This window comes from Mauremys reevesii, linkage group 3 (assembly GCF_016161935.1).
Source record: "Mauremys reevesii isolate NIE-2019 linkage group 3, ASM1616193v1, whole genome shotgun sequence".
Taxonomy (NCBI): domain Eukaryota; kingdom Metazoa; phylum Chordata; order Testudines; family Geoemydidae; genus Mauremys; species Mauremys reevesii.
In genome coordinates this window covers 121,383,269-121,407,918 of record NC_052625.1, presented here as the reverse complement: position 1 = coordinate 121,407,918, position 24,650 = coordinate 121,383,269, and the positions used below count along the sequence as shown (strand labels likewise).

The 24,650-nt window shown below is 40.9% G+C and overlaps 2 protein-coding genes across 5 annotated transcripts in view; both read left to right on the top strand.

The window, feature by feature from the left end:
- Nucleotides 1–6,329: 6,329 nt before the first annotated feature.
- Nucleotides 6,330–19,853, top strand: LOC120401107 (nephrocan-like). 4 transcript variants are annotated; one of them, XM_039530764.1, is made up of 3 exons: nt 6,330–6,522; nt 11,267–12,168; nt 18,623–19,853. In XM_039530764.1, the coding sequence occupies exons 1-3, from the start codon at nt 6,334–6,336 to the stop codon at nt 19,068–19,070; spliced, it is 1,539 nt and encodes a 512-aa protein (XP_039386698.1). In that variant the 5' UTR covers nt 6,330–6,333; the 3' UTR covers nt 19,071–19,853. The 4 variants fall into 4 exon arrangements, 1 of the variants encoding a protein (XP_039386698.1); XR_005596296.1 differs by lacking the exons at nt 6,330–6,522; nt 11,267–12,168 and adding an exon at nt 15,541–15,674 and having other exon boundaries at nt 18,623–18,744; XR_005596297.1 differs by lacking the exons at nt 6,330–6,522; nt 11,267–12,168 and adding an exon at nt 16,055–16,231 and having other exon boundaries at nt 18,623–18,731.
- Nucleotides 19,854–23,583: 3,730 nt separating this feature from the next.
- Nucleotides 23,584–24,650, top strand: part of NUS1 (NUS1 dehydrodolichyl diphosphate synthase subunit) — a 31,807-nt gene continuing 30,740 nt past the window's right edge. The window contains exon 1 of the mRNA XM_039530762.1: nt 23,584–24,202. Within this exon, the coding sequence (XP_039386696.1) occupies nt 23,815–24,202 (388 nt within the window). The 5' untranslated portion in view covers nt 23,584–23,814. The remainder of the gene's footprint in view (nt 24,203–24,650) is intronic.

Genomic DNA, 24,650 nt, shown 5'->3' with positions numbered 1-24,650 from the left:
GTCTGAACCAGGATATGCAAACCATGGTACCTCGAGTTGTTTACAGTCTTAGTGTCACCACAATTACTCTCCCTTGTTTTTAGTTCCTGGAGGATCTGTGATAATCTTCTCCCATGGAGCAAATCACAATCATGCATAAACCATACATAAATTTTAACATATTAGTCCCTAAAGATACTGCATGAGATTGCAATGTTTGCCAGAAATACCACCTCACCTCACAGGATGGTTGTGAAGATAAATTCTTTAATATTTGTGAAGAACTTAGATAGTGTGACTGACAGCATAGCAAAAGGAAAATGAATAATTTTGTATTCAGTGCAGAGTTTGGATGATGAGGAGTAAATAATGCATGGGGCCACACTTTGAATGATAAGGATAAAAGACAGATAATGAATAGTTTCCCATTCAGTGATCACCGTCTTTCCTGTGACTGAATGAGGCAAGGGTCCCACGGAAAAAACAGTATTTGAGCATGTAATTAAAGCCTGCATCATAAGTATATACCCAAAGGGGCTGGATTAAGGTTGCATGAACAACCTTAATTCTGGCATTTTGAGTATTTGATTTTGCAACCTTAATGTTCTTAAAATATGCAATAATTATATAAATATATATATGCTTTTGTTAACATTCTGACTTCAGTAGAAGCAGGATTGGCTTCATAATGTAAGAGGGCATACTGGCTAGGCACCAGGGCTATTCCATATTTTAAGTTTTTAAAAGTGCTAATGAGGTCTTTAACATCCACCTAGACCTCTACCATAGATAAGTAGAAAGGACTTCCACACTGTTTCATCCAAACTGTCATTTTTTTATACTTTGCAATTATATTTGATAAACACAGTTATTTTTAGTATTCAACAACATGAAGAGCCAGAACTGGATTTTGTGTCCAGCAGGTTTTGATTTGAAAATTTTAGTTTTTGATTTAAATCACATACTGTGTACTATTTCCCTGTGATTGCACATAATAACAGGTTACAGTCATTCTTCTTAACAGAGAAATCACTGGGGGGAATATCATGCCTTCAGTTTTACTCCCCACTGAAAGCAATCTCGAGTCCTGCATAAAAATTGTTGGCATTAAATGGCCCCTACTGATTTACTTTCTTAATGTGATATTACGACATTGCACAATTCACTGAGCCAGCAGTGTTACTTACACATTAGAAATTTCTGAGCTGTTTGCTTACTCTTTAACATAACTCACATCTTCCTGCTTTTCTTATAGGTACAGTCCCCTGACTCCTATCCCTGATTCTGATGAGATAAATATCAGGTGACAGTTTTGTGTAGAAAGAAAGGTATTTGTTTTTGTGGAGACATGTTGGACTTCCGTGAGAAAGACAGATATGACAATGATCTTTCATAGGATCGTCTTTGATAGCTAGCACATCTAAATAATAGTCCAGTGACTGAAAGCAGAGTTCACATTAATACCTAAAATAATTATTTTTTATTAAATCATTGCAATAAATAGCACATTAATTGATGATTATACCATTAAAGTGTCCCCTTATTAATTTGGGGTAGCAAGAGTTACATTTGCTGAACAAGAAAGTGAGAGGCCAAGATCATTGAACCTTATTCATATTTCACACTGTTTTTACAGTGGTGTAACTCTAGCTCAGTGGTTCCCAAACTTTAACAGCCTGTGAACCCCTTTCACTAGCACGTCAAGTCTCGCAATCCCCCTCTTAAAAATAAATATTTCCAGGGATTTTCTCCTGTACCTGAGTATAAATTATAAAAGCAGTGATCTTGGAAATATAAAATTTGTTTTTATGACATGCTTATTACACACTATTTATTATTAATTATTTATCATTATAGTATTTTTATTACATTATGAAAACAGCAACACTCTTCCAAGATCTCACTTTTCCAAGATTTCACTCAAAAGAGTTCCTCCTACACAAACATTCAGGTCTTGAGCAGTCCAGGCAAACAGCACGTTACAAAAAAGCTTAAACTTGTTCTTCATAATAATTTTAAAAGCAATACTAGCTGCCTATTTAATTTTAAAAACAGCAAAAAATATTCACCTCCCTTTCCATTTCTTATAAGGAGTCTTGAAGGTTAAATCTCCTCAGTGTGATAGATCTGCTTGCTTTGATCTGCTTAGCTCTTGGAAGTCTAGGGGCTCCAAGCTGCTGGCCCCATGCTGCCCGGGATCCCTAGGGACAGCTCTGTCCGCCATTAGGGAATTTTTTCCCAAGAACCCCCTGTAACATTTTGCAAACCCCCAGGGGTTCACGAACCCCAGTTGGGGAACCACTGCTCTAGCTTAATTGGAGTTACTTAGTTCTGATTAACACCAGTAACACTGCATCCCTGAGCAGAAACCATTGTTAAATTATATGTTCCAGATTGGGATGATATTTTGAGGTTGACAAATACCCACATGAAATCATAAACATCCTTGTCAATGGTGACCTATGTCAGTATTTGAACTAACTCACCAGAAGTGAAAGGGTAACAATTTGTTGCAGGGTATCACCTGCTAAAAATTCTTGAAGTACATGCCATTATAAAGAGAGGTTTTACTATTTTACCAGGGTTCTTTGATCTTTTTAGGAAAAGTAAGGAATAAGAATCTGCACCAAAATATGGCAGAATGATTGCCTTAAAACATCTTTGCAAATTCTACTCACCCCGGGAGAGCTTTCGATGGACAAATAAGATGCTATTAGTTTGATCAATCACTATTGCAAAGTCAGGCAAGACTTTCTGCATGAGCTGGTATATATTTATGCCAGTTTTACAAGGCTGTTTTAGAAATAGGCTTATTTCATCTGCTGACCCTGGTCTTAGTAGGTGCTGGAAATGCCCTAAAGGTAGTGTGCTTGGCTCAACTCAGCACCTCAAGTGGGGATGATATAAAGTAGGAAGATCCTCAGGTCTCCAGTAGCAATTATGGAAGGCCAGTATGTGTTCAGTGTAAAACTAGTTGCATCAAATGGACATTCCCAGTTATAAGCGGTCACAACCCAGTAACCACATTGCCAAATCAACCTGATGTCATTTTCTGTCTGGAAAAAAAAATAGGCCTATCAGTATATATGTGAATAGGGAAAGGTAGTTCACCCCAACCCCTTCAGATGGTCAGATTATCCCTGAAGCATGAGATTTAATACCTTTTAGCTATAATTTATCTTACTTAGTGTCAGAAATTGTTAATGGTCAAAATATCAATAGCTTTTAAAAACTGTTTCGACAGCTTCCGGATGGCAGTGAATTCCACAGGCTATGTATGGCAGAAAGAAATTTTTCCTTTTATTGGTTTAGGTTTGCAGCCCTTTAGTTTTACCAAGAATTGCTTAATCTCCCTGCCTGATCTTCAAGAGGATTCCTGGATAACTTACATACATCAAAAGATGTCCTTTTATTCCCTCTTTGTGGACTTATACATACATGTCCACAGGACAATATAATCAGCTGCCTTATTCTTCCCTTGATCTAATCTACACATGGCATTTCTACCATCACTACTGGAAACTCTGAACATGGAAGTAAACAGGATGTGACCATAAATTTCAGTGGTTCATAGGACAATGACATCGTACTTGAAGATTGGATAATGTTCTATAAACTTTAATTACATTATATTCTATAAACCTTTTATATTGGTGTAGGTGTGCATTGTGCTCACTGTATGATAAAAATAAACAGTTTATCTTCCCCGGAGGATTAACAGACTAAGGGCACATGCTGAAATGTTCCAGAATAAACATTACAGTATACAGACATATACACTCCAGCACCTTGGTGAGACTCTTCAGCATTAATTGCACTGTTAACATTTTGAAAGAATTATCACATCCTCTGCCTTCTCCCCAAAATTAAAAGAGAAATTGAATAAGTGGTGAACTCTTAACATTGTGGAACACACCTGTGCTAAGAAGCTAAAGTAACATAGATATCTCAGGACATAAAAGGCAATAATTTCTGTCTTTTTCTTTCATCTTAATTAAGGTTGAGTGTTTCCAGTCTAACAGATCTGTCTCATTTGCATATAATTTCCAAAAACTTTCACTTTGGGGCTGAAATTGTCCTGCCTGGTCTCTTTTTCAGGATGCTTTTTTAAAAAAACAATAATTTAGAGCAAAAATGGGCTAGCTATTTTTCAAAGTGAAGGGTAAATATTAGGGTGACCAGATGTCCCGATTTTATAGGGACAGTCCTGATTTTTGGGTCTTTTTCCTATATAGGCTCCCATTACCCACCACCCCCATTCCAATTTTTCACATTTGCTATCTGGTCACCCTAGTAAATATATATACACTTTTCTCATGACAAGAATTGTTTGTAGACATTTTTATAAAGCTCTAGTGTGCTTCATTGCTTTGTGGTACAAACAAGAAAAATTGGCAGGAAGATAGTTCTCAGATAAGAGACACATGCCTGGTGGGGACCTGATGAAAACCCATTGTGATTTGGTCAAATTGTAATGGTTTAAAATATATTTATATTTGCAATGTTTGTTTTTTATATATAAAATAAACAATTGTTTGCCAACTGTCTCCCAACATGCCATTGGCACTGTAATGTGGCACACGTAAATATATAGGGCAATTTTCTAGTCAGTGAGTGAGCTCTCAGTGACCTGCTGACCCTTGGCATAAGGACATAAGAGAGTTTAATGGAATTTCTCAGTCAGCGTGTGGAATATGAATAAAATGAATGAAAAATTAATGAAATTCTTCACAAAATGTTTAAACCCTTCTAGTTGACACAGCTGTTTGGCAGCTTCAGGAGAGAAGCCAAGTACTGAATCGTCCATTGAGACTGAGACTTCTAGACCTTACTTCCATTGAAGTAAAGAGAAATTTTGCTACAGAATTCAGTGAGAGCAGGATTGGGCCCACAGTCCCTCCAAAAACAGAGTTGAGCCATACCAGCTGGAGCAGGGTGAGGAAATTTGCATTGTCACTGCTTGAGTGCTACTTTTTCTGTAGACTTGTCTCTGTGGCTGTTAATGGATCACCGCTCACAAACATTATCATTTTATAGTTTATAAAGCCTTTTGTGGGTAATGCTGAGACAAGAGCAAAACAAAGACCCTGTTACAGATGAGGATGAGCTTTCTGCTGTAGACAAGAAAAAATTACAGGAGGAAAATTAAGGAATAAGCCATTGACCTGATCATTCCCTCTCAAGATCCACATGCAGAGGGAAATCCCAGACATGGATTTTCCCCTCCTCTGTGGAAAGAAGGCAACACATACCTTGCTCGTCACAGGTAACATCAGGGATACTTTAACGATCCAGAGATCTGTGTGGAGGGAGAATGGGCCAAGGATGGATCTTGGCTCTCAGAACAGGGGGAAAGACTTACAAATTGTTCCCCCTCACTTGCACCAGCCCTACAGAGCTCAAAGCAGAAATGCAGTACTACTCAAAACATAACTCCTTATTTTGTGGATCCCAGAGCCAAAAGTTATTGAATTGTCCTCACAGCTTGTTCTGCAGGAACATGGAACAACTGGGGAGAAAACACCATAAGAGGAAGCCCAGAGTCTTCCTCTTTAGCTCCTATCCACCTGGGATGAGACAACTGGGCCTTAAATTATGAACACTTTCTTGGTCCTATACCACTGGAAATGTGGCAAAAGCTTTCAAGTGTTTCACAAATTTTCAATTCCAAAAAGAATGAGTATCAAAACTTGGAATTCTGTGGCAACCTTCTCCATATTATAGTTAACACAAACCAAAATGTAATTTAAAAAAAAATATTTCCATCAAACTTTTAAAGAACTTGTACCATCCAGCATCAGTGAACTGCATCAAAAAGTTCAGAAAGTTAATTTGGGTTGGTTTTTTTTGTGTTTTTTTTTAAAAAGCTGCTTGTTTTCATGTGAGTAATGTGAAGGAAGGAAAAAAAGGCTTCAGTATCTGTTTTGGGTGGAGTGTTTATTTTAATGTTTTAAATACAGGGTCACAGAAGATACAGAGGTTTTATAGCCCACTATAAAACAGCTCTTTATCTTTTTTCCACTAATTCCATGGTGTCACATTTAACAAAACTAGGAAACTGCAGATAATATGGATGTTTGCAGATTAGACATCAGGCAATAAATAACACTAATTTCACAGGCCTACAAATATAAAGGCCCCTTATCATTGTTTAAGCCTCTCACTCTTTGTAATGCTTGCTAACACTTTAACCCAGGCAAATTAAGGTATTGTTTTTGCTGCCTTCTCCCATAGACAAAGCACACAGTCATAATATCCTTTTATCAGATTTCATGGTATAAAAGGACTTCTGGTGCCTAAATTCATACTGTGGTGTTATGAACAGGGATGGTTTCAGAGTTCTTGTTTTGGAAGATGCATTTGTCTTATGTTTTACTCATTTTGTTTCCTCTTTACAATGGTCTAAGTACCACCTGCCCCAGAAGATGCAATTGTGATTCTACACAGTCAGTGCAATGCTACCGGGTTCTACAGGTACCTAGAGAGATTCCTGCTAACGCCAGGCGGCTTTACATCAGCCACAGCAAAATCAAACACCTCCAGGTAGGATAAATCCCAGTTTAAATAACTTCCATTTTCAATTTAAATCAAATGATCCATTATGTTTCTGCATGGCGGTGACTTCAAAGTCAAACCCAGTGAGAGATTTATTCTAGCTACTAATGGTTAGGTACAATTGTGCCAGGTCTGTATTTGTTTTTCCTATTCTTTACTATTACTAATTAATTATTATTATTATGTTGTTGTTGTTTCCATAACTATGGTATCTGACCCCCTGTTTGTACTGCTTGGCTGATTTGTTTATGTGATTAATAAACCAGTGATTAATTATGTTGATCTTACATATATACATTTTATAATCAATAAAAGAGAGCCAAATCTTGATCAGTTTTTAAACAGTCAAACTCCTATTGATTCAAGAGCTACCTTATATCTTCACTTAGAAGTGATGCCATTCTCTTAAATGCAATTAATTCCTTCTTTAGCTAAGTCAAGTAGCTTAACAAAATAAAAGAAGTTTCTGTGATGAATATAACTGCAGTACTTTCCTGTGAGTAGTACATCTACTATTAAAAACTGCATGGTGAGGGTTTGACTACTCAGGACCTGATCCTGCACTTCTGAAGTCAATCGGACTTTTGCATTTGATGTCAATAAAAGCAAAATTGGGCCCTAAATGATCTTATTAAACAAGAGCAATTTATAAATGAAGTTGCTACCTATTTATTATTGTGGTGGTCATAAGCAGTAAGAGGTTAAAAGAGTGTGACTCAGTTCATTCTGAGGTTCACTAGGCATCACTGATTTCCGCTAGTTCTGTACAAAAGTCAGTACCACATGATGCTTTATTGTGGCACATTCTGGAGTAGCTTCTCTTTAGTCCCACTGCAAAACTATTGCTATAATAAATCCAATTTACACGGATAGACAATAGGGAAATAAAACCATCTGCGTTATACATGCTGTATGTGCCAATTGTGTATGAATAATTTCCTAAGAAATTGTCTGTTTAAAAGAGAGACATTTTTACTGAGGTTTATATTTTGCGTTTATTCTCAGGATTCAATAAACGGGGCTAACAATTGCTTTGGAGCAATGTCTGGGATTCCTGTTGCTCAGGCTGTTAAATAATCTCTATTTTGAGAGTAATATGGCAATTTAGCCATATCATACAGTTCACTTCTGCTGTTTCCCAGCCGTTATTAATCCCCGAATTCCCCTGTCATAGATCCAATATCTAGAAGAGTCAAAGCTCACCTGCATACTTGTGGTGTAGTGATACAGCCCAGTTAATTAATTCCTTCTGCAGCCATGTCTGTTTGCTCTTTATTAAGAAATATAACAAAATACTGTCAAAGAAAACTAGTATTTACATTTCAAGACAAGTAAGAAAAATGGATTGCTCTTTATCAGTTTAATTGCCCATTTCTGTCAACTAGTATTCACTAATAGTAGCAAAGCAGACTTGGATTACGCCTTTTAAGAACACAGGTATTTTTTATGAGCCATTTAAATGTTTGCTGTGAACATGTAAGACACCCAACTATGTTGCAGTGTAATGAAATAAATGCCAGCAAATTATACCTGAAACCATCTGATAAGGCATTTTGTCATTTTATAAATTCCCTGAGCTGAACAATCAGAATGCCTTACATTTACTATTAAGTTTGCAATGAATATGGTATAAATATCTTTATTCTGTCAGGCTATAATTATCCGGGCTCTTTAATTAGGATTACTCTGAGCTATTGCACATATATTTCACTTTTCTTTCCATGTGATAAACTTTGTTTAAAATAAAACTTAGGCCCTGATTCTCTAAGCACTTATGCCCATGTGCTTAAATTTACATATGTAAAGTTACATATCTGAGTAATCCCATTTGGCGCATATGTAAGTGTTTACAGGATATGCATCTGAATTTTACAGGATATGGGTCTGAATTTCCACATTTAAAATAAATGCTTTTTTTTCTATGGCAGCTTTAAAAGAAAGCTAACATTTTTTGATTTCTTATCTTTCTCACTTTATTGAAACAAAGAATTTTTTAAAAATTGAATTTACATATAATCATTTATGCTGTTTGTTCACCTTCTGCATTTTGCTCAGTTTGAACAGTGACTGTAGACTGGTTGCTTTCATTTTAAGTATTAGACCATTTCTAATTAGATTAATTTATGGTTTGCATCTACTAGCATAATGTTGTTCTCAGCCATTACTGCCTGGACTTGTTTAAGAAGAATTTGCTTCCACTGACATAAAAGTAATAATGAAAATGTTTTTATTCAGCTAAAGCTTTGTAAATCCTTGTTTTCACAAGATCTGAATTTTTGACCTCAAACTTGTTGACAATATCACCTCAAATTAAAGAGTGCCTAGTTAAACAATAAGAAGCACCGTGTAGCAGAGGGAGCTGATATTATTTCAAATATGTCTTGGCTTATTAACTTTCATTTGTTTGGTGACTGCAAAAAAGGATACATGTGTAAGTGTCAGGAATAGAACAACAGAGAATGATACTACCAAAGCATACTAAATGGATGCAAAAGAAAATTATAATAATCCATATTAAGAACCATAATATCCTTCATCAGAGAATTAATGTGTGTGCACTGAAAAGAAATAAAAAGTACTTATTTATTTAACTCTTACTTAATAAGATGAAAATTAAGCTTCTTAGAGATCTAAAGGAATCAACTTAGCAAAAACAGGAAGAAGTTCACTTGGACCAGATATGTCAAATTTATGAAAGTTTGATCTCAGTATGAAGGGCTTCCATAAATCCTTATGACATACAAGTAGTCCTTACTCATCTGAGTAATGCCATTTATTTCAGAGGTACTCCTTTTGATTAAGAGAACAGGCTATTGTGTGGTGGTAACATACTCACTGAATTAAAATGGGGTTGATGGGAAAGGTTCCATATTTATACTTTTTCATTGACTCCATATGAAATTTGTAAGGTCAAGGAATGGCTTTGCAAGAGAGTCAGTTGGAAGCTCAATTCTAAGCAGTTAGAAGCTAGTTGACAATTTTGATGAGAATGCAGAGACGATATAAAATCTGGCTCACTCTCCGTAGCTGTATAAAGTGTCACTCTGTGTTGTTAATAGAAGTAAAACTTGGATTTTGGAGGTAAAGTAAACCAATATGACTCAAGGACACACAGGGATTAGATATATTGAGTAAAATGGTGCATGGTTACAGCCATTTTTCTGATAACTGCTTTACTTTAAGATGCACAATGAAGCTGTATGGCTGTATCGTATCCTGTCCTGGCAGGCTCAAAGAAGAGAGAGCACAGATGCTACCCAGTACATCCTCTGCAAACAATTCCTATTAGCCAAGGCAGGATTTGACAGGGAAGGCCCAGAGGGATGTGCTGTGGAACATGTTTTGCTGTTCCTCTGAGTAGGAGCAAAGTGTGCCTCTAGCTAGTGACAATGAGTCCTGTGGCACCTTAAAGACTAACAGATGTATTGGAGCATAAGCTTTCATGGCTGAATACCCACTTCATCAGATACATGTAAAACTACATCCTACATACAGATCCAGACTAACCGGTCTATCCCTCTAATACTCTAGCTAGTGAGTCATTTGGAAAAGTGGTGTGCATGTGTAGCATTAACTAGACATCTCTCCCTAGTGCTCTTGAGTACCATAGCGAGATCTCTGCTGTGTGCATGGGTGGAGCGAGGAGAAAGACAACTATCCTCATCCTTCCCCCTTGTACAATAGGGCAGGATGTAGTTCTTAGTCTGAAGGGTTTTTTGGTTAATCCCACTAAATTCATTCTGAAAAATCAAACACCTTACGTTGCATTTTAGTGTTACTCAAGCTTTTAAAGCTACTCAGCACCATTGCTTAAGTAAATCAGTGTTCTCTGAGAATTCCTGGATTCTTTTTTTCAATTGCTTCTCATATCTGCATGTTAAGGGGAACTGCCACAGTAATTTGTCTCATTAATTCAGCGTACAAAAAGAGCATTGTAAGTGAGAGATCTCCACTAAGGAAGAAAAATAATAAAACAATCATCATCCTACTTATGAAATTCACAGCCACATCTAAGCTTCATTTACCACTGATAAACATCTGTTTATTTCTGACTTATGAAAATTCAGTGGAAGTAGAGAGAAGCCTGAGCTGGAACGTTCATTTTCAAATCTAAACTCAAGTTCAGAGAGCTTGGATCTGGGGTTTTGGGTCCATCTCAAAATGTAAGTTTTATAAAATTGAGCAGCCAAAGCCCATGGTAGGGAGGTGTGAGATGAGACTTATGCTATCTCCTCCTCTGGCTTCCAGACAGCATCACTGCTCTAGGAAAGGATGCAGTATGCACTTCTATCTGCACCAGGGAGCTCTGCAGGCCAGCAAATGGGGGAGAGGAACATGGGTCCACCTTAATCCCATCCATTACAATGACTTGTGCTTATACAGATGCTAGTCATGAACATGCACTGGGCTACCCTATGCAGGAGTGCAAGGAATGCTATTTATCTCCCATTGCCCCAAACGTGCATCTGCAGAACCAGCCACAAACTGGATCTAAATAATAAAGTAGCATTCCAGAACTGCAAACAAACAGCAATTGAAATGTACCTGGCTGCAATAATATCTGTATTTATTGTCTGTTATTTTCTCTGCAGTTCATCATTAATCATATTGTAGGAATAAACATTAGCAATAGTCAGATCATATTGAAAAGTAAAAGGTAGTAAGGAGGTTCCATAAACTGGATAGTATATTATCACATTAATTTGTTCTGTTTTTTTCTTTTTTCTCTAAGATCTCTGACTTCAGTAGAATATCTTGCCTGGAAGAGCTTATCCTGTCTTGCAGTGGAACAGAATCGGTAGAAGATAACACCTTCAAAGCTCTGAGCACCTTGAAGATCCTGGAACTCTGGAAGAATAAATTAAGGCGCATACCCACTTCCCTCCCATCCAGACTTGAAGTATTAAAACTTGGTGACAATTCAATTAGTGTTCTGCATGAGTCGGATTTTGAAGGCTTAAAGAAATTAAGGGTGCTTGACATTCAAAACAACTTGATTTTGGCAGTCTCTTTCAGCACACTTTCCTCCCTTTGCAGTTTACAGAGTCTGACTTTGGATGGTAATAATATGGAATCTGTGTCTGGGCCACTTAAGCTTCCTGAACTGAAGTATCTGAGTATGCAGAATAACAAACTACATTCTTTCTCAGGCAGCTTCTTTGCACCACTCCAACATTTACAATTTCTCAGATTAACTGGCAATCTTCTGACCAAGGTCCCTCTTAACCTGCCTAAGTCCCTGCTTTCATTAAAACTAGAGAGAAACCAACTCAAAATTATAAGATTTCGAGACATGAAACACCTGGAAAACCTGTCTGAGCTTTTCCTCTCTGAAAATCAGCTCTCATCAGTTGATGGTGCCCAGCTTCTTCCTAACTTAACCACCCTGGAGCTGTCCAGGAACCACCTCCAATCCATGCCACTCAGACTATCAGCCAGACTACAGAAACTTGACTGTAGCAATAACTTCATTCAGAGAGTGACAGCCCAGGGCTTCCAGGATCTACGAGACCTCAAGCATTTGTTTCTTGACAACAACACTGTCAGCACGTTTGAGGCTGGAGCGCTTCATGCATGTGCACAACTATCTAACCTAGCACTGGAACAAAACCTGCTTATTTCTATTCCATTAAGGCAAGTGAATCTGAAGACAGCTGGTAAATGAAGGTCATCATCTCTCTCTCCGCATGCTGCCTAACCTGGCAGAAATGGGACTGCAATTGTCGAAGCTGGGGGAGCAGCAGCTGTGCTGCCTCCCCTCCACTCACTTCTCAGTTTTTGGTCTCCATCAGTATGTGGGGCTGCTCTATCATGCCATTGCTAAGCTACTGGGACTTCTTTGTTGGAGTTAGGGCTGACCCAGTGGGTGGTCTCTCTCATCATTCACCCCCTGTAGGACTCTCCTTAACTGCTCTGAAGTCCATGGCATTTCTCATTGATTTTGGGACATCCATATGTTCGCTTAATCTCTCCCCCTGCCTGCTCCACAGATGTGTGTGGGTGTGAGAAGGAAACCCTGCTCCCTAACAACTAAAAGATCTGCAGCAAACTTAATAAATCGACGTTAATAGTTGCTTGGGTCCTATGTAGGTATTTAGGCAGGGATCTGTGGATCCTTCATAACCTTTAGTTCAGCAGTCAGGGTACTCACCCTGGATGTGGGAGATCCTTGTTGAATTCCCCTCTCTGCCTGATGAGGAGAAGGAAGTTGAACAAGGATTTGTCACCTCTCAGGTGAGTGCCCTAGCCACTGGACTATGGGATAGTCTGCTGTAGGTCTCTCTCAATCTCTCATGTTGAAGCCATTCCACTTTTTATTAAGACAGTATTAGAATGACTCTGTAGTCTAGTTGTTAGGGCATTTACCTAAGTGGTAGGAAACACCTGTTCAAATCCCTTCTCTTTTTTTAAACGGGGGGGGGGTCCCCTGAACAAGGGGTCTCCTACATTCTAAGTGAGTAACCACTGGGCTAAATGTTATGAGGGAGGCATCTTCCTATGGTTTGCAGATGACTCTGGGGTTTAGGTGTCCCAATGCCTGCCTGAGTCAGCAGTGCATGTGCCAGAGGGTGAAACTTATGCAATTAGGGAACTCTGACTCTGAAAACATAGGCACCGAGTTAGGTGCCTACAGAGATAAGTGGCAGCTGAGCAGAGATTCTGTGGATCACAATGGTGCCTAATAAATGGATCTTAGGTGCCTAAAAAATGGGACTTAGGCACCTAAGTCCCCATGTAGATCTGGCCCTTTTTGCACCAGGGCACCTTCACACAGATTTTATTTTTATTTACAGCAAAATTCAGTCCCACTAGTACACATGAACGTGGTTAAAGAGACAGTAAAAGATGCAGTGAACTTTATGGAAACTTATTTTCCCCTGATGTCTGCAAAAAATTCCTATTGCCATCAGTAGTTGTTCTGTGCATGGAAAAGGCTAGCATTTAATTTATTTAAAATTTTAAGAGAACTGCCTGACTCATACTATTGGTTCTGGCTAGATTGCTTGGGAGCCTTTAATGTCCAGTCATTATCTTGAGTCACCTAGCAGTTAATAATGAAAGAGAACATTACCATCTGATAACCGTTGAGCGGGTCTCTGAAATGATTTTTTTCTCCTTCCTGTTCCTAGTAGAGAAATGTCTTTACCATTAGTCCACCGTCGTAATTGGCACTAACTGGCATCTTTGTTGGTAGTTGAAGCAAAGCAACAGAGCTGTTTTGAAAAAATTTGTGACCTCCATTGAATACATTTGTTTCTAATCTCTGGCTGCAACTGGAATAAGGGGGGAATGCTAAATATATACAAAAGAATGGCATAGCGAAGGTACAGCGATGCTCATCTTTACCCCCTCTTATAATGCAAAAGCAATGGAACGTTCCATGACACTGAAAGGCAGCAAGTTCAAAACTGATAAAAGGAAACATGTTTTGCAAACCAATATTTAACTTATCATTGCTAGAAGATAAAATTCCAAAAGCATAGCATGGTTCAAACAAAGGAATTGGCTATTTATATAGATAACAATATTGACAATAGAATTTCACTCACTCACACACACACATATATACACACGCTTCCTAAAGGTTTATAAACCCCCATGCTTCAAAAGTATAAGCCAACCTCTAATTGAAGAATTTAGGAAGGAACTGCCTTGTGGGCCCACTTTGGGGTTTTCACACATTGTTCTGAAGCATCTGGTACTAGCCATTGTCAGAGACAGGATATTGGCCTAGATGGACCATGGTCTGATCCAGTATGGCAATTCCTATTTTCTAAATACCTGTACAATACGATGTTATAAAACATACCAATGTAACTGTGTAATATCAGTTTCTTTAACACCACTAAACTACTACATTTCATTTTATATTTTATGGACAGGGCAAAGTAAACAATGTAATAAAACTTCACTTGCAGCAGATCTTTAGCATCAGATTTCTGGAAGGTACTTGGTAGGAATTTTATAATTAGTGATTTAGTGGCATGTTAATTTGTTTGATTTCAGTCTAGCTTAATAGGAACATTTATTGCTTTCTGGTTTTGTAATTGCATTCAATATTGTCTAATCCATTTTATTTTTACAACATATAGTAGAGACAATTTAGGGAGAAGAAAGAGCTCTCTATTAATCTTTTAACAATATAACTTTTTAAAGATATATTGGGGATTTTTATTTTTAACTCTGCTGTGGGCATAAATTCTAAGGGAACACTTTAAAACCACAGAAGGGGACGATGAGCCGAAGTATATTTTATGTGCTTAATTTTGTGCACCCTTCACTTGGTACCTGAGGGTATGTACAAAAAATGAAAATAAGACTGTGATGGTACTACAGTGATATGATGACAACAGCTGCCATCCTGGAAGTCTGAATATGCAGAGAGCTGGCCATAGTCCCAATCAATACTATAGCATGTGCTGAATGAAATTTAAGCAATTGCTTAAGGCCCAGCTTCACGCAGGTACTTAGGTGCGTAACTCCCATTTTTAGGTGCCACTACAATCCATAATAAGATAGGTGGCACTTGAGCAGGTAACTCCATAGGCACCTGAATTCACTTGGCAACAAAGATTTTATAGTAAAAGTTCAGTAGGGCCTATGTTTCTACCACTGGGCACATGTACTGCTGCCTCAGTCTAAGCATCTGTGGGCCAATCTTCCACCTAAGCCACACTGAGATCCACAAATCAGCAGAAGATAGACCATCCTCTATTTAACTCACATGCAGGGCTGATCAAGTAGGTGTGCTCAGGGGGCTAACTCCACACAAAATAGCCTAATAGAAGAAAGGGAAAGCAAACAGCTGCCTTTAGCATAGTGGGTAGGATACTTCCCTGGGATGTGACAGCACCCTGGCTCACAGCCCACAGCTGTCTGAGAAGAAAGGATTTGAACACAGATCAATCACCTCTCAGGTGAGTGTCCTAACCCCTTGACCATGGGATGGATAGTCTTATATGGGTCTCCCTCCATCTCTCATATTGAAGCTATTCAATTTTAATTAAATATTAATTGGGCCAGAGAGTGAGACTCACTCCATAGTCTAGTGGTTAAGACATTTACCCAAGAGGTAGCAGATCCTTTTCAAATTCCTTCTTATCAAGACAGACTTGAATTGGGGGTCTCCCATATCCCAGGTGAGTATCCAAACTACCGGGCTAAAGATCATAAGGGAGGTACCGTGCCTCTCTTACTTCCCCATAGCTATTTTGTGTTGAGTGAGGCAGATACCTAACTCATTCTCATCTAAGCTACCTGACTCCAGGAGATGGGTTCCCAGCTCTGAATAGCAAGCAGAGATAGGTATCTTCCTGCAGATCAGACTTAAGTGCCTATCTCTGTGAGAGAGGTGGGGCTTCAGACATACCCATCTCATCAGCATTTCCCATTTGCTCGCTTAGGTGGATCCCATTCTTAGGAGACTATGTCTCCCCATGCATTGTATAGGGAGCCTAGGTGCCTGACTCAGGCTTTTGTGGATTGCTATGTTGTTCTAGTGATTTAATAGGTATTTAAAAGCCAGGTGTTTCAATGCCTACATCCCTTTGTGGATCCACGTCCAAGTGCTTTTCTGAAATGGGTCACTTGAGAGCAGCGTTACTTTCATCGAGCCAGCCTCTGGGTTTCTGTCCCCTGCCTGACCAAGTCTCAAGAGTGGGGAGGGAAACTACCAGTTCATTGCTCTCTGTGATGGGTGAGGAGGAAACATGACTTTGCCCTGGACTACATGAGGGAGAAGGGAACACTCCCAACTCTCCCTAGACTCCCTGCAGATGGAGGGGGGGGGGGAAGTTAGTAAGAATAAAACTGCGCTAAGCAGCAATTGCACCCATAACATATACAACTACCTCCAGGGCTCTTGCTGCTGGTGATACAGCGCTGGATGAGGAGACCCCCACTCCCTCCGCTCTTAGAGGGAGGAGTGGGAATGCTAGAACTAGATAGTTATCACCTCCAGCTGCAGCATGGCTGTCACAGTCAGCCCTCTGATGCTGTGTGGAGCTTCTGATAGCAGTAGGATCAGCTAGATACTTGAACATAGTTACTCTTTTAAAATAAACACTACTTAAGACCAAACAATATGGCCACAAAACCTCAACCTGACTTCAATGTAACTATTTATATGCTTAAATCAAGCATGTGCTTAAATCTATGCTGGATCAGCACCTTACACTGTAATCTCTTTGGGACAGGGACCTTGAGTGAAATCCTGGTTCCACTGAAGTCAATGGCAAAACTCTCAATTGTTACAGTGGAACCAGGGTTTCACTCCACCTTATTATTATTGTATGTCAAAGCACCATGCGTATCAACTACCAGCATAAACCATGGTTTTTTTGCCAAATATTTTTATCATGGTCACACAAGCAAAAGGTAAGATCGAAGTCTTACCAGTATAAAGCATATGGAATAATCCATTATTCTATCATCTGGGTCTTTTAGTACCATAAGACCAAATTTTACAGCCTTATTCATGTAACATTCTCATAGATGTCAAGGGGAGATTTGCATCAGTATGACAGCAAGTTTTGGACCATGGTATAATATTTAGCCTCTCGCAAATAAATACTTCTACATCTGAATATCCCAATGGTACCTCCTCAGGTATTTTCAATGATATATCAGATCACTGCAGTACAATATACTATCACATTTGGTGTTAGTGGAGAGTCACTGCTCAATTATAAATCATTCCAGTTAAAATTCTTTATAATTCCCAAGGAAATGATATGTAACAGACTTCCTTTAAATCTCATATTGCCACTCCTCACCTCAGCAGGTTGGGCACCAGAATAGTAAATTGTCTTTTGGATTAACTTCAAATGGATTTAATTAAAATTGTTTTCTATGCCAAATTAACTTGCTTCTTTATTAAACAGCTTTCACCCACAGATTTGGATAAAAATAGAAGATAAAAAATGAATAGTACAGCGTTTGAAATATAAGAGCTTTAGTCATATCATATATGTATGATATGTATAAAAACAGAAATGAAACTGACCAGTCTAGTTTCATGTCCAAGGTGACTGAGTACGAAAGTAAATAAGCAATATATATGGTGAAAAGTAAATCATATTTCATTCATAGTTGTTTGCAGTGCTATTGGAGCCACCTTGGTCCCAGGATATGAGAGAGACAAGATAGATGAAGTAATATTGTTTATTGGACCAACTTCTGTTGGTGGAAGATACAACCTTGCAAGCTGCTCAGAGCTCTTCTTCAGGTTTGGGGAAGCAAAAGTGTTCTTCCCCAGACCTGAAAAGAGCTCTGTGTAGCTTAAAAGTGTGTACCTTCCACTAAGAGAAGTTGGTCCAATAAACAATATTACCTCACCTACCTTGTCTCCATAAGATTTCATTCAGCTACTCAAGTGTTTTTTAACAAAACAGGTAAGAGGCATTTCTATTTTTTTTTAAATAAAATATATTGTCATATACATGGGCAATTTCACTCGGGTTCTTCCTACCTGGTGTGCTCAATTTCTGAATCTGATGCTAACTCCCTTTCCCCCCACCCCAATTTTCTAATCCGTGCAATATATTGCACAAACTTTCAACCAAAATCATCCAAAGAAGGGCTAGGGGAGCATGTCCTTAGGCTTCTCTAGATATTTTATGTTTGGCATTATTATAAATTTGCCTTATGCATGTCTATGACATGGGACACCATGTATCTGCTTCTAACTTTATTGAAAACCCAGTTGGAATAAAATACTTTTTTTCCAAATAGGACTAAAATTGCTGTTTATTTCAATTAAATGCATTCAGTATACATCAGAACTGTAATACTTTGGGGAAAACAATTCAAAGGAAAAAAGATGGTGGACCCACAGTTTAAAATAAGAAATCATCCCAAAGTAAAAGTTCAGACAAATAAAGCCTAAAATTATGCATAAGAATGTTCCAGGGCCACACCTCTTCCGTAGTGGGTCACATTATTTACTTAATTTTTAAATGGTGGACAACAAAGGCTGATGGCCCATAATCTATGTGTGTTTCGACTAACCTTCAGCTTCCCTCCCTGCATAATCAACACCAGCAGAATCAGTAAGATAAATACATTCATCTTGTTTTGTTTTTTCCAGACTTCCAGATACTCTAGCCAGGTTGGATCTAAAAGGAAATGACATACAGGATGTTGGAGAACGAGAGCTAAAGGACTTGAAACAGCTCCAGGTTTTAAATCTACGGAACAATAAGATATCTGCCTTGGATCGAAAAGTCGTGGAAAATCTGCCTCGTCTCAGGTACCTGTATTTGGATGGAAACCCTTGGAATTGCACCTGCGACCTTCTGAGAACCAGAAGAGCTCTAATGGCCAAAGGGACAGATGTCAGAGGAGGACAGTGTGCAGCACCAGCAGAAAGCCAAGGCGAAAGTTGGATGTCTTCCAAAAAGATTCTGCAGCGGTGTGAAGACCACCTCTCTTCAACTGAACGAGGCAAAGAGGTCAGAAAAAAAATGAAGACTGATGACCTCTCCAGTGAAGGTGTAAACATGGATGATGATTATTATGATTATGAAATAGATTAATCATGTAACTATGATGAGCCTTAGAGCTATCTTTCTTAATTCAGCAATGATATTTGCAGACAAAGAGCCTGCTAGGCTACCATTGACATTTCATCTTTTATTTTATACTACAAGACTTAGTGACTTGGTGGAGATGTAAGGTGTTTTGAAAATTGTAAGATGCCTCTTTTTTAAAAAACTACTTTTTGTTTAATATTATATGTGTGTAGAAAATAAGAGTACCAGTACTAGCAGCTAGAAAAGTTTGGCACATTCAAACAAAATGGTGGCAATTAACTGGGTCTGCTAGCTCTGCATGGGGCTCAGACAAGCATGCAAATAGTTCCATGGAAGTCCTGTAAATAAAATCCACACCTACCTCACAAGGGCTTTATGATATAAACACCAGCTCTGATATATACACTAGTGCAGATCTTATTGAACAGTTCCCAAAGTGCTTGAAAACCAAACAGAACAGAAATACACAAACACTAAAAACCAGTGAATTACAAACAACAATCTAAGGGCTTTCCTGCCAGTTCATAAATCTCAGCTGAAAACTGAGCAGTGATAGCAGCAAATTACTTTCCAAAACAAACAGTCTCAATTATCCACTGTTTTCTGGTGCCATTCAGTTACTTAATAATCACTCACATTCATAAAGTCTGTTTTTTCAGGTGTCAGACCTCAGTTATTTGGTTATGTCACCTATGAAAGTATCAATAGTATTTGTAATTAGAGCTATATGGGTCACATGATTAAATACGGTGACATGAGGAATTTGGGGTTTTTCAACTTTTTTTTTTAAACAAGACATCAGACAAATAAATGTTTTGGTAGAGAGAGATGTTTATGGCAGCAGTATGTTTAGGCAAACAATTTTAGTGGTTACTAGGTGACTTATCTGCTTATATTGGATTGTGTATTAATTAAAAAAAGATCCCAAAGTACTTTTTTCTCCATAAGAAAATTATTTTCATGTTACACTAATTCTCACCCATTGTTTATAATGATAGATTCTTTTAACGATTTATTTTAAGTGCCCGCCTAGTATTATTTTAGGCACCCAGCCTGTCTTACTATCAGAAGATATCAGTCTCACAGCAAAGGACTAACTTGATGGAGCTTGCTCTCTCTTTTGAGAGATACAAGATATACCGGTATTACAGGCAGTCTGCAGATTTCTACAAGCACAAGTTGTAGGAATCCAGTAGACAGGGATTTCATTTGACAAACATTATTCATACAAACTGGGATATATTGCCGGAGTACTGAATTCAGTTGCACCTTTTGCCTTTAGATCAGAAAAATCAGGCTGATCTCTGATTCTGGGTGGGAGATACTCTTCACTTAGCTGTGGCTGAGTGCAGCAAAAACAAGTACAGAATCTGCTCTGGATCAACAAACGGACTTTTCAGTGGCTAGAAAATCATGAGAACTATAATGTGATCCATAAAGCTTGAGTTAGGTGCCTAAGCTCCCTGTACAATGAAGGGAGAGAGACAGATGCCTTAGAATGTGATCCACAAAAAGGCAACTTCCTGCCTAAGCTAGTCAATAGGAGATGGCAACAACTGAGGGTGGAGGTATCTAAGCCCCCTGCCACCTCTCATAGAAATAGGAGTTTATCTGTGTTAGCAATCCACCATCAAGAACTCCTCTCTTGGGGGCTTAGATGCCTAAGCTGTTTCTTGTGAGAATGAGTTAGATAGGGTTACCATATTTGAACTTTCAAAAAAAGAGGACACTCCATGGGGGGGGGGGGGGGGAGAGAACACACAGCCCCACCCCGCCAGAGCGCTGCCGGCGTGGCACGCTGAGGCTGCGGCGGTGTGGGGAGCAGAGGAGGGGCTCTGGCTGCTGGAGGCCCTGATGCAAGTGGCTCAATCCGGCCCGGCTGCTCTGTCAGCCACACCGCACTCTGCATTGGGAGGGAAATCCCAGATCTTTTTAGATTTTTACAAAGTCTTCCTGGACGGCTATTTAAAACCCCAAAATCCGTACATGTCCGGGATAATCCGGAAGTATGGTAACCCTAGAGTTAGATACCTGCCTCACTCAAAACAGCTACAGGAGGAAGAGGAGCAGCCCACCGAATAAATTTTAGCCAAGTGGTTAGCACACTAAGCTAGGCTGTGGGAGACCCAAGTTCACTTTTACTCCTGTTTGCATGATGAGGAAAAAGGATTTGAACAGGAGTCTCCCACATTTCAAGGAAGTGCTGAAACAACTGAGCTATCAGGTACTCTGATGGGGGAATCTGTCAGCCTTAGTCTCCTGTTGAAACTGTTCCACTGAAGCCCTCTCCAGAGACTGCTATTCAAATCTTTTCTGCCCCTCAGGAAGAGATGAGAATTGAATCTAGCCTTAAAGTTATAAGGTGGGTGCTGCCAGCCCCACGAACCAAATTTTGAATCAGATCTGATCTGGTACACAGTTTCTGAGCATGCCTACGGGATCAAGCCCCACATGCAAGACAGACGCTCCTCTGCCTATCTTCTTTTGGTCTGAGGATCGTTCTTACATGCTTATTTGAGAGAGAAGCATCCAGGTGGTGCCTTGAGTGATGCAGCAGTGCACATGCCTAGAGGCAGGAATTTAGGCATCAAGAGAACTTTTATCCTGAAAATATAGACAGAGTGAGTTTAGGGTTAGGCAGCAGTTGAGTGGGAGTTTTGTGGATTGCAGTGGTGTCTAAATCCGGGGTTAGGCACCTAAGTACCTTTGTGCATCAGGGCCTCACTGAACACGACCCTGAGAATGAGAAGCTTCTGAGTTCTAATAATCCCACCTCTAACACTGACTCAATCGTCTTGGGGGAAATTACTCTGCCTCAGTTTTTCCTCTGTAAAGTGAGGATACTGACCTATTTACATGGATGTTATAAGATTAATTACTAATATTGCAACACATTTTAAAGATGAAATACATATAAATATTAATGTTTTGTTGTCCAATTGTTTTACTATGTTCAATTTCCTACAATTTAAAAATACCACACTAGGAGAGGCCATAACATTACTTGTTTAAAAATCATTTTAAAAGCTCTTCCCAGCTTATTACTTTTTCCATGACTCGTTTTTTTAATACACTTCTTTCCCACTATCTGAGTTGAGACACTTTCACCGTCAATCCTGTACACAGGCTTCCTGGGACAAGATTCGAAGGGGAAAACATGCACGATGGACATAAATCAGCAGGCACAAGATTTTACTATTTTTAAAAAGGAGCCCTTTTGATGCATTTTCTTTAAAAGGTTATTATTTTTTAACCCTCAGTGAGCGTTGGGATAATTGCATAAGCACGTGTTGGCATACCTACTAAAATATTTAAATAGTAATACCTTGCTTTTACATTGTGCTTTCAAAGGAGGTCAGTATCATTATCCCCATTTTACAGATGAGGAAACTGAGGCACAATAAGAGGATGTGACTTGTCTGAGGTTACCCTGGCTCTGGTCAGCTAGAACAGAACCCAGGTCTTTTATATGCCACTCCAGTGTCCTTGCTTCTAGCCCACCCTAGCTAAGAACCTGATGGAATTGCTGAAGTACGCATGTAACCAATGAAGTACAGGACACTGCACATTATTTAAGAATTATATGAAGAAAAAACAGAAGCAGCAGAGAAGGGGTGGAAGAGGCTGCCTTTACAAATCTTACTTTCAATAAATTGGGGGGTTGGGAGGGTAACATGGCTTTTCCAAAAACTGACACACAATGTGACATTTTCATCAAAGAAACAAAATCTTTCAGCCTGGATCCACAAAGGGGTTCATGCATTGCAATGCTCAGCACTCCAACACCTAACTTTTAGGCACCTAAAAAATCACTTGGAACGTGAGCCCCAAAAGACAACATACTAGACGAGGAGCCAAGCCACGAAAGGGTGTCCTTAAGGGTTTTGCTCCTAGGGTGACCAGGCAGCAAGTGTGAAAAATCGGGATGGGGTGGGGGGTAACAGGAGCCTATATAAGAAAAAGACCCAGAAATTGGGCCTGTCCCTATAAAATCAGGACATCTGGTCACCCTATTTGCTCCTCTCATGGAGTTTGGTGCCTGACCCAAGGCTGATAGTGACCCACAACTGGGAGCCCCACTTCTGGCATCAAGCAGCTGAGACGCCTAAGAGGTTTCTCGTGACAATGAATTAAGCAGCTGCCATTGCCACACCCACCAAAAGAGCGTGGGGAGAAAAACGCTGCATCCATCCAGCTTTTCAAGCGAGTGATTAGCGCACCTGTCTGAGCGCCCCAGGCTCAGCTCCCGCCTGTGCCCGGGGCTGGGGGGGGGGCGGGTTGAAGAGGGGTCTGGCGCTTTGCAGCGAGGCGCTAGACCCGCTATGGCGTTACCGTTTGCTACCCAGTCCCCCGCGAGGGGCCGCTGTGCCCAGGCCTCTGCCTCCAGCCCCGGTGCGCGGCGGGCACCGCCGCCAGCCGGACCATCACGAGCAGATATTTCCTGTTGGCCACGTCATTCTCACCCTAACCGAGGAAGTGACGCCACCGCTACGAGTTCAGCCAATAGGAGCTCGGCGGCGTCTGGGTCAAAGGGCAGGCGAAGAACAAAGATGGCGGCGCTAGCGGCAGCGGCTGAGCAGATGAGGCGGTGTCAGTGAGGAGCAGGACAGTGGCCGGGCTGGGCAAGGTGTGGGTGGGGATGATGGTGCGTGGCGCGCGCTGTGGATGAGGATCCCTCGCGCCCTCTAGCCGCCCCGCGCACCCGCCCCTCTCAGCTGGTGCCCCGGCCTCGCGCTCCCTCCTCTCCATGAGCGGCGCGTGCGAGCTGGTGTGGCGCCTGCTGCACGCCCTGCTCTGCCTGCTGCGCGCGCTGCTCTCGTGGCTCCGCGGCCGGCTGCGGGGAGGCCCCCGCTCGTGGCTCTGGCGCTGGTGGCGCCGCGCGGCCTCCGCCGCCGCCTCCTGCGCGCTCCTGGCGCCCGCCGCCGGGGCCTTCGCCTTCCACAAGCCGGGCGCGGCGCGGCGGGTGCCGGGCGGGCGCGGGCGGGGGCGCTGGGACGGGCGGTCCCTGGAGAAGCTGCCGGTGCACATGGGGCTGGTGGTGACCGAGGAGGAGCCGAGCTACGCGGACATGGCCAGCCTGGTGGTGTGGTGCATGGCGGTGGGCATCTCCTACGTCAGCGTCTACGACCACCACGGTGAGCGCGGGGGCCTGGCGTGGAGAGAGGGGCCTTGGGCGCCACCTTCCCGTGCTCGGTAACGGGCGCGGGGCGGATACAGCGCGGTGGGGGTTGGCTCGGCCCGTGGCCGCTGTGTGCTGTCGGGGGCTCCTCTGGCTAGTCGGTGTTGGAGAAATGCCCCCCCCCCCTCGCTTTCACGGGCTGGGGAGAGGGGCCGCCCTCCGCCTGGGGGGCTCTGCCTGCCCCTCCACGCCTAGGGGGCTGTTATCAATGAGCTTCTTTCCTGAGAGAATAACTCCATGCCCACTCCTCGTCTTGGCTGTCCTGGGATCGCCAGGCTCATCTCTGCCTGCCTGGCTCTAAGAGTGGCTGTGAAACCACCAGGGACCCCTTGGCCCTGTTTTGCTGCCTGAGAAAGTGCCAGGCAGTAGCAGAGTCCCCATGCCTGCCTGCCTGCTAGCTCAGG

What these genes read in the sequence shown, in the direction of transcription:
- LOC120401107 (XM_039530764.1), top strand. Translation starts at nt 6,334, where the DNA reads ATGCATTTGTCTTATGTTTTACTCATTTTGTTTCCTCTTTACAATGGT. An exon ending in GCAAAATCAAACACCTCCAG is followed by an intron (nt 6,523 to 11,266) that starts GTAGGATAAATC and finishes TTTTTCTCTAAG; the next exon opens with ATCTCTGACTTCAGTAGAAT. An exon ending in CTTATTTCTATTCCATTAAG is followed by an intron (nt 12,169 to 18,622) that starts GCAAGTGAATCT and finishes TGTTTTTTCCAG; the next exon opens with ACTTCCAGATACTCTAGCCA.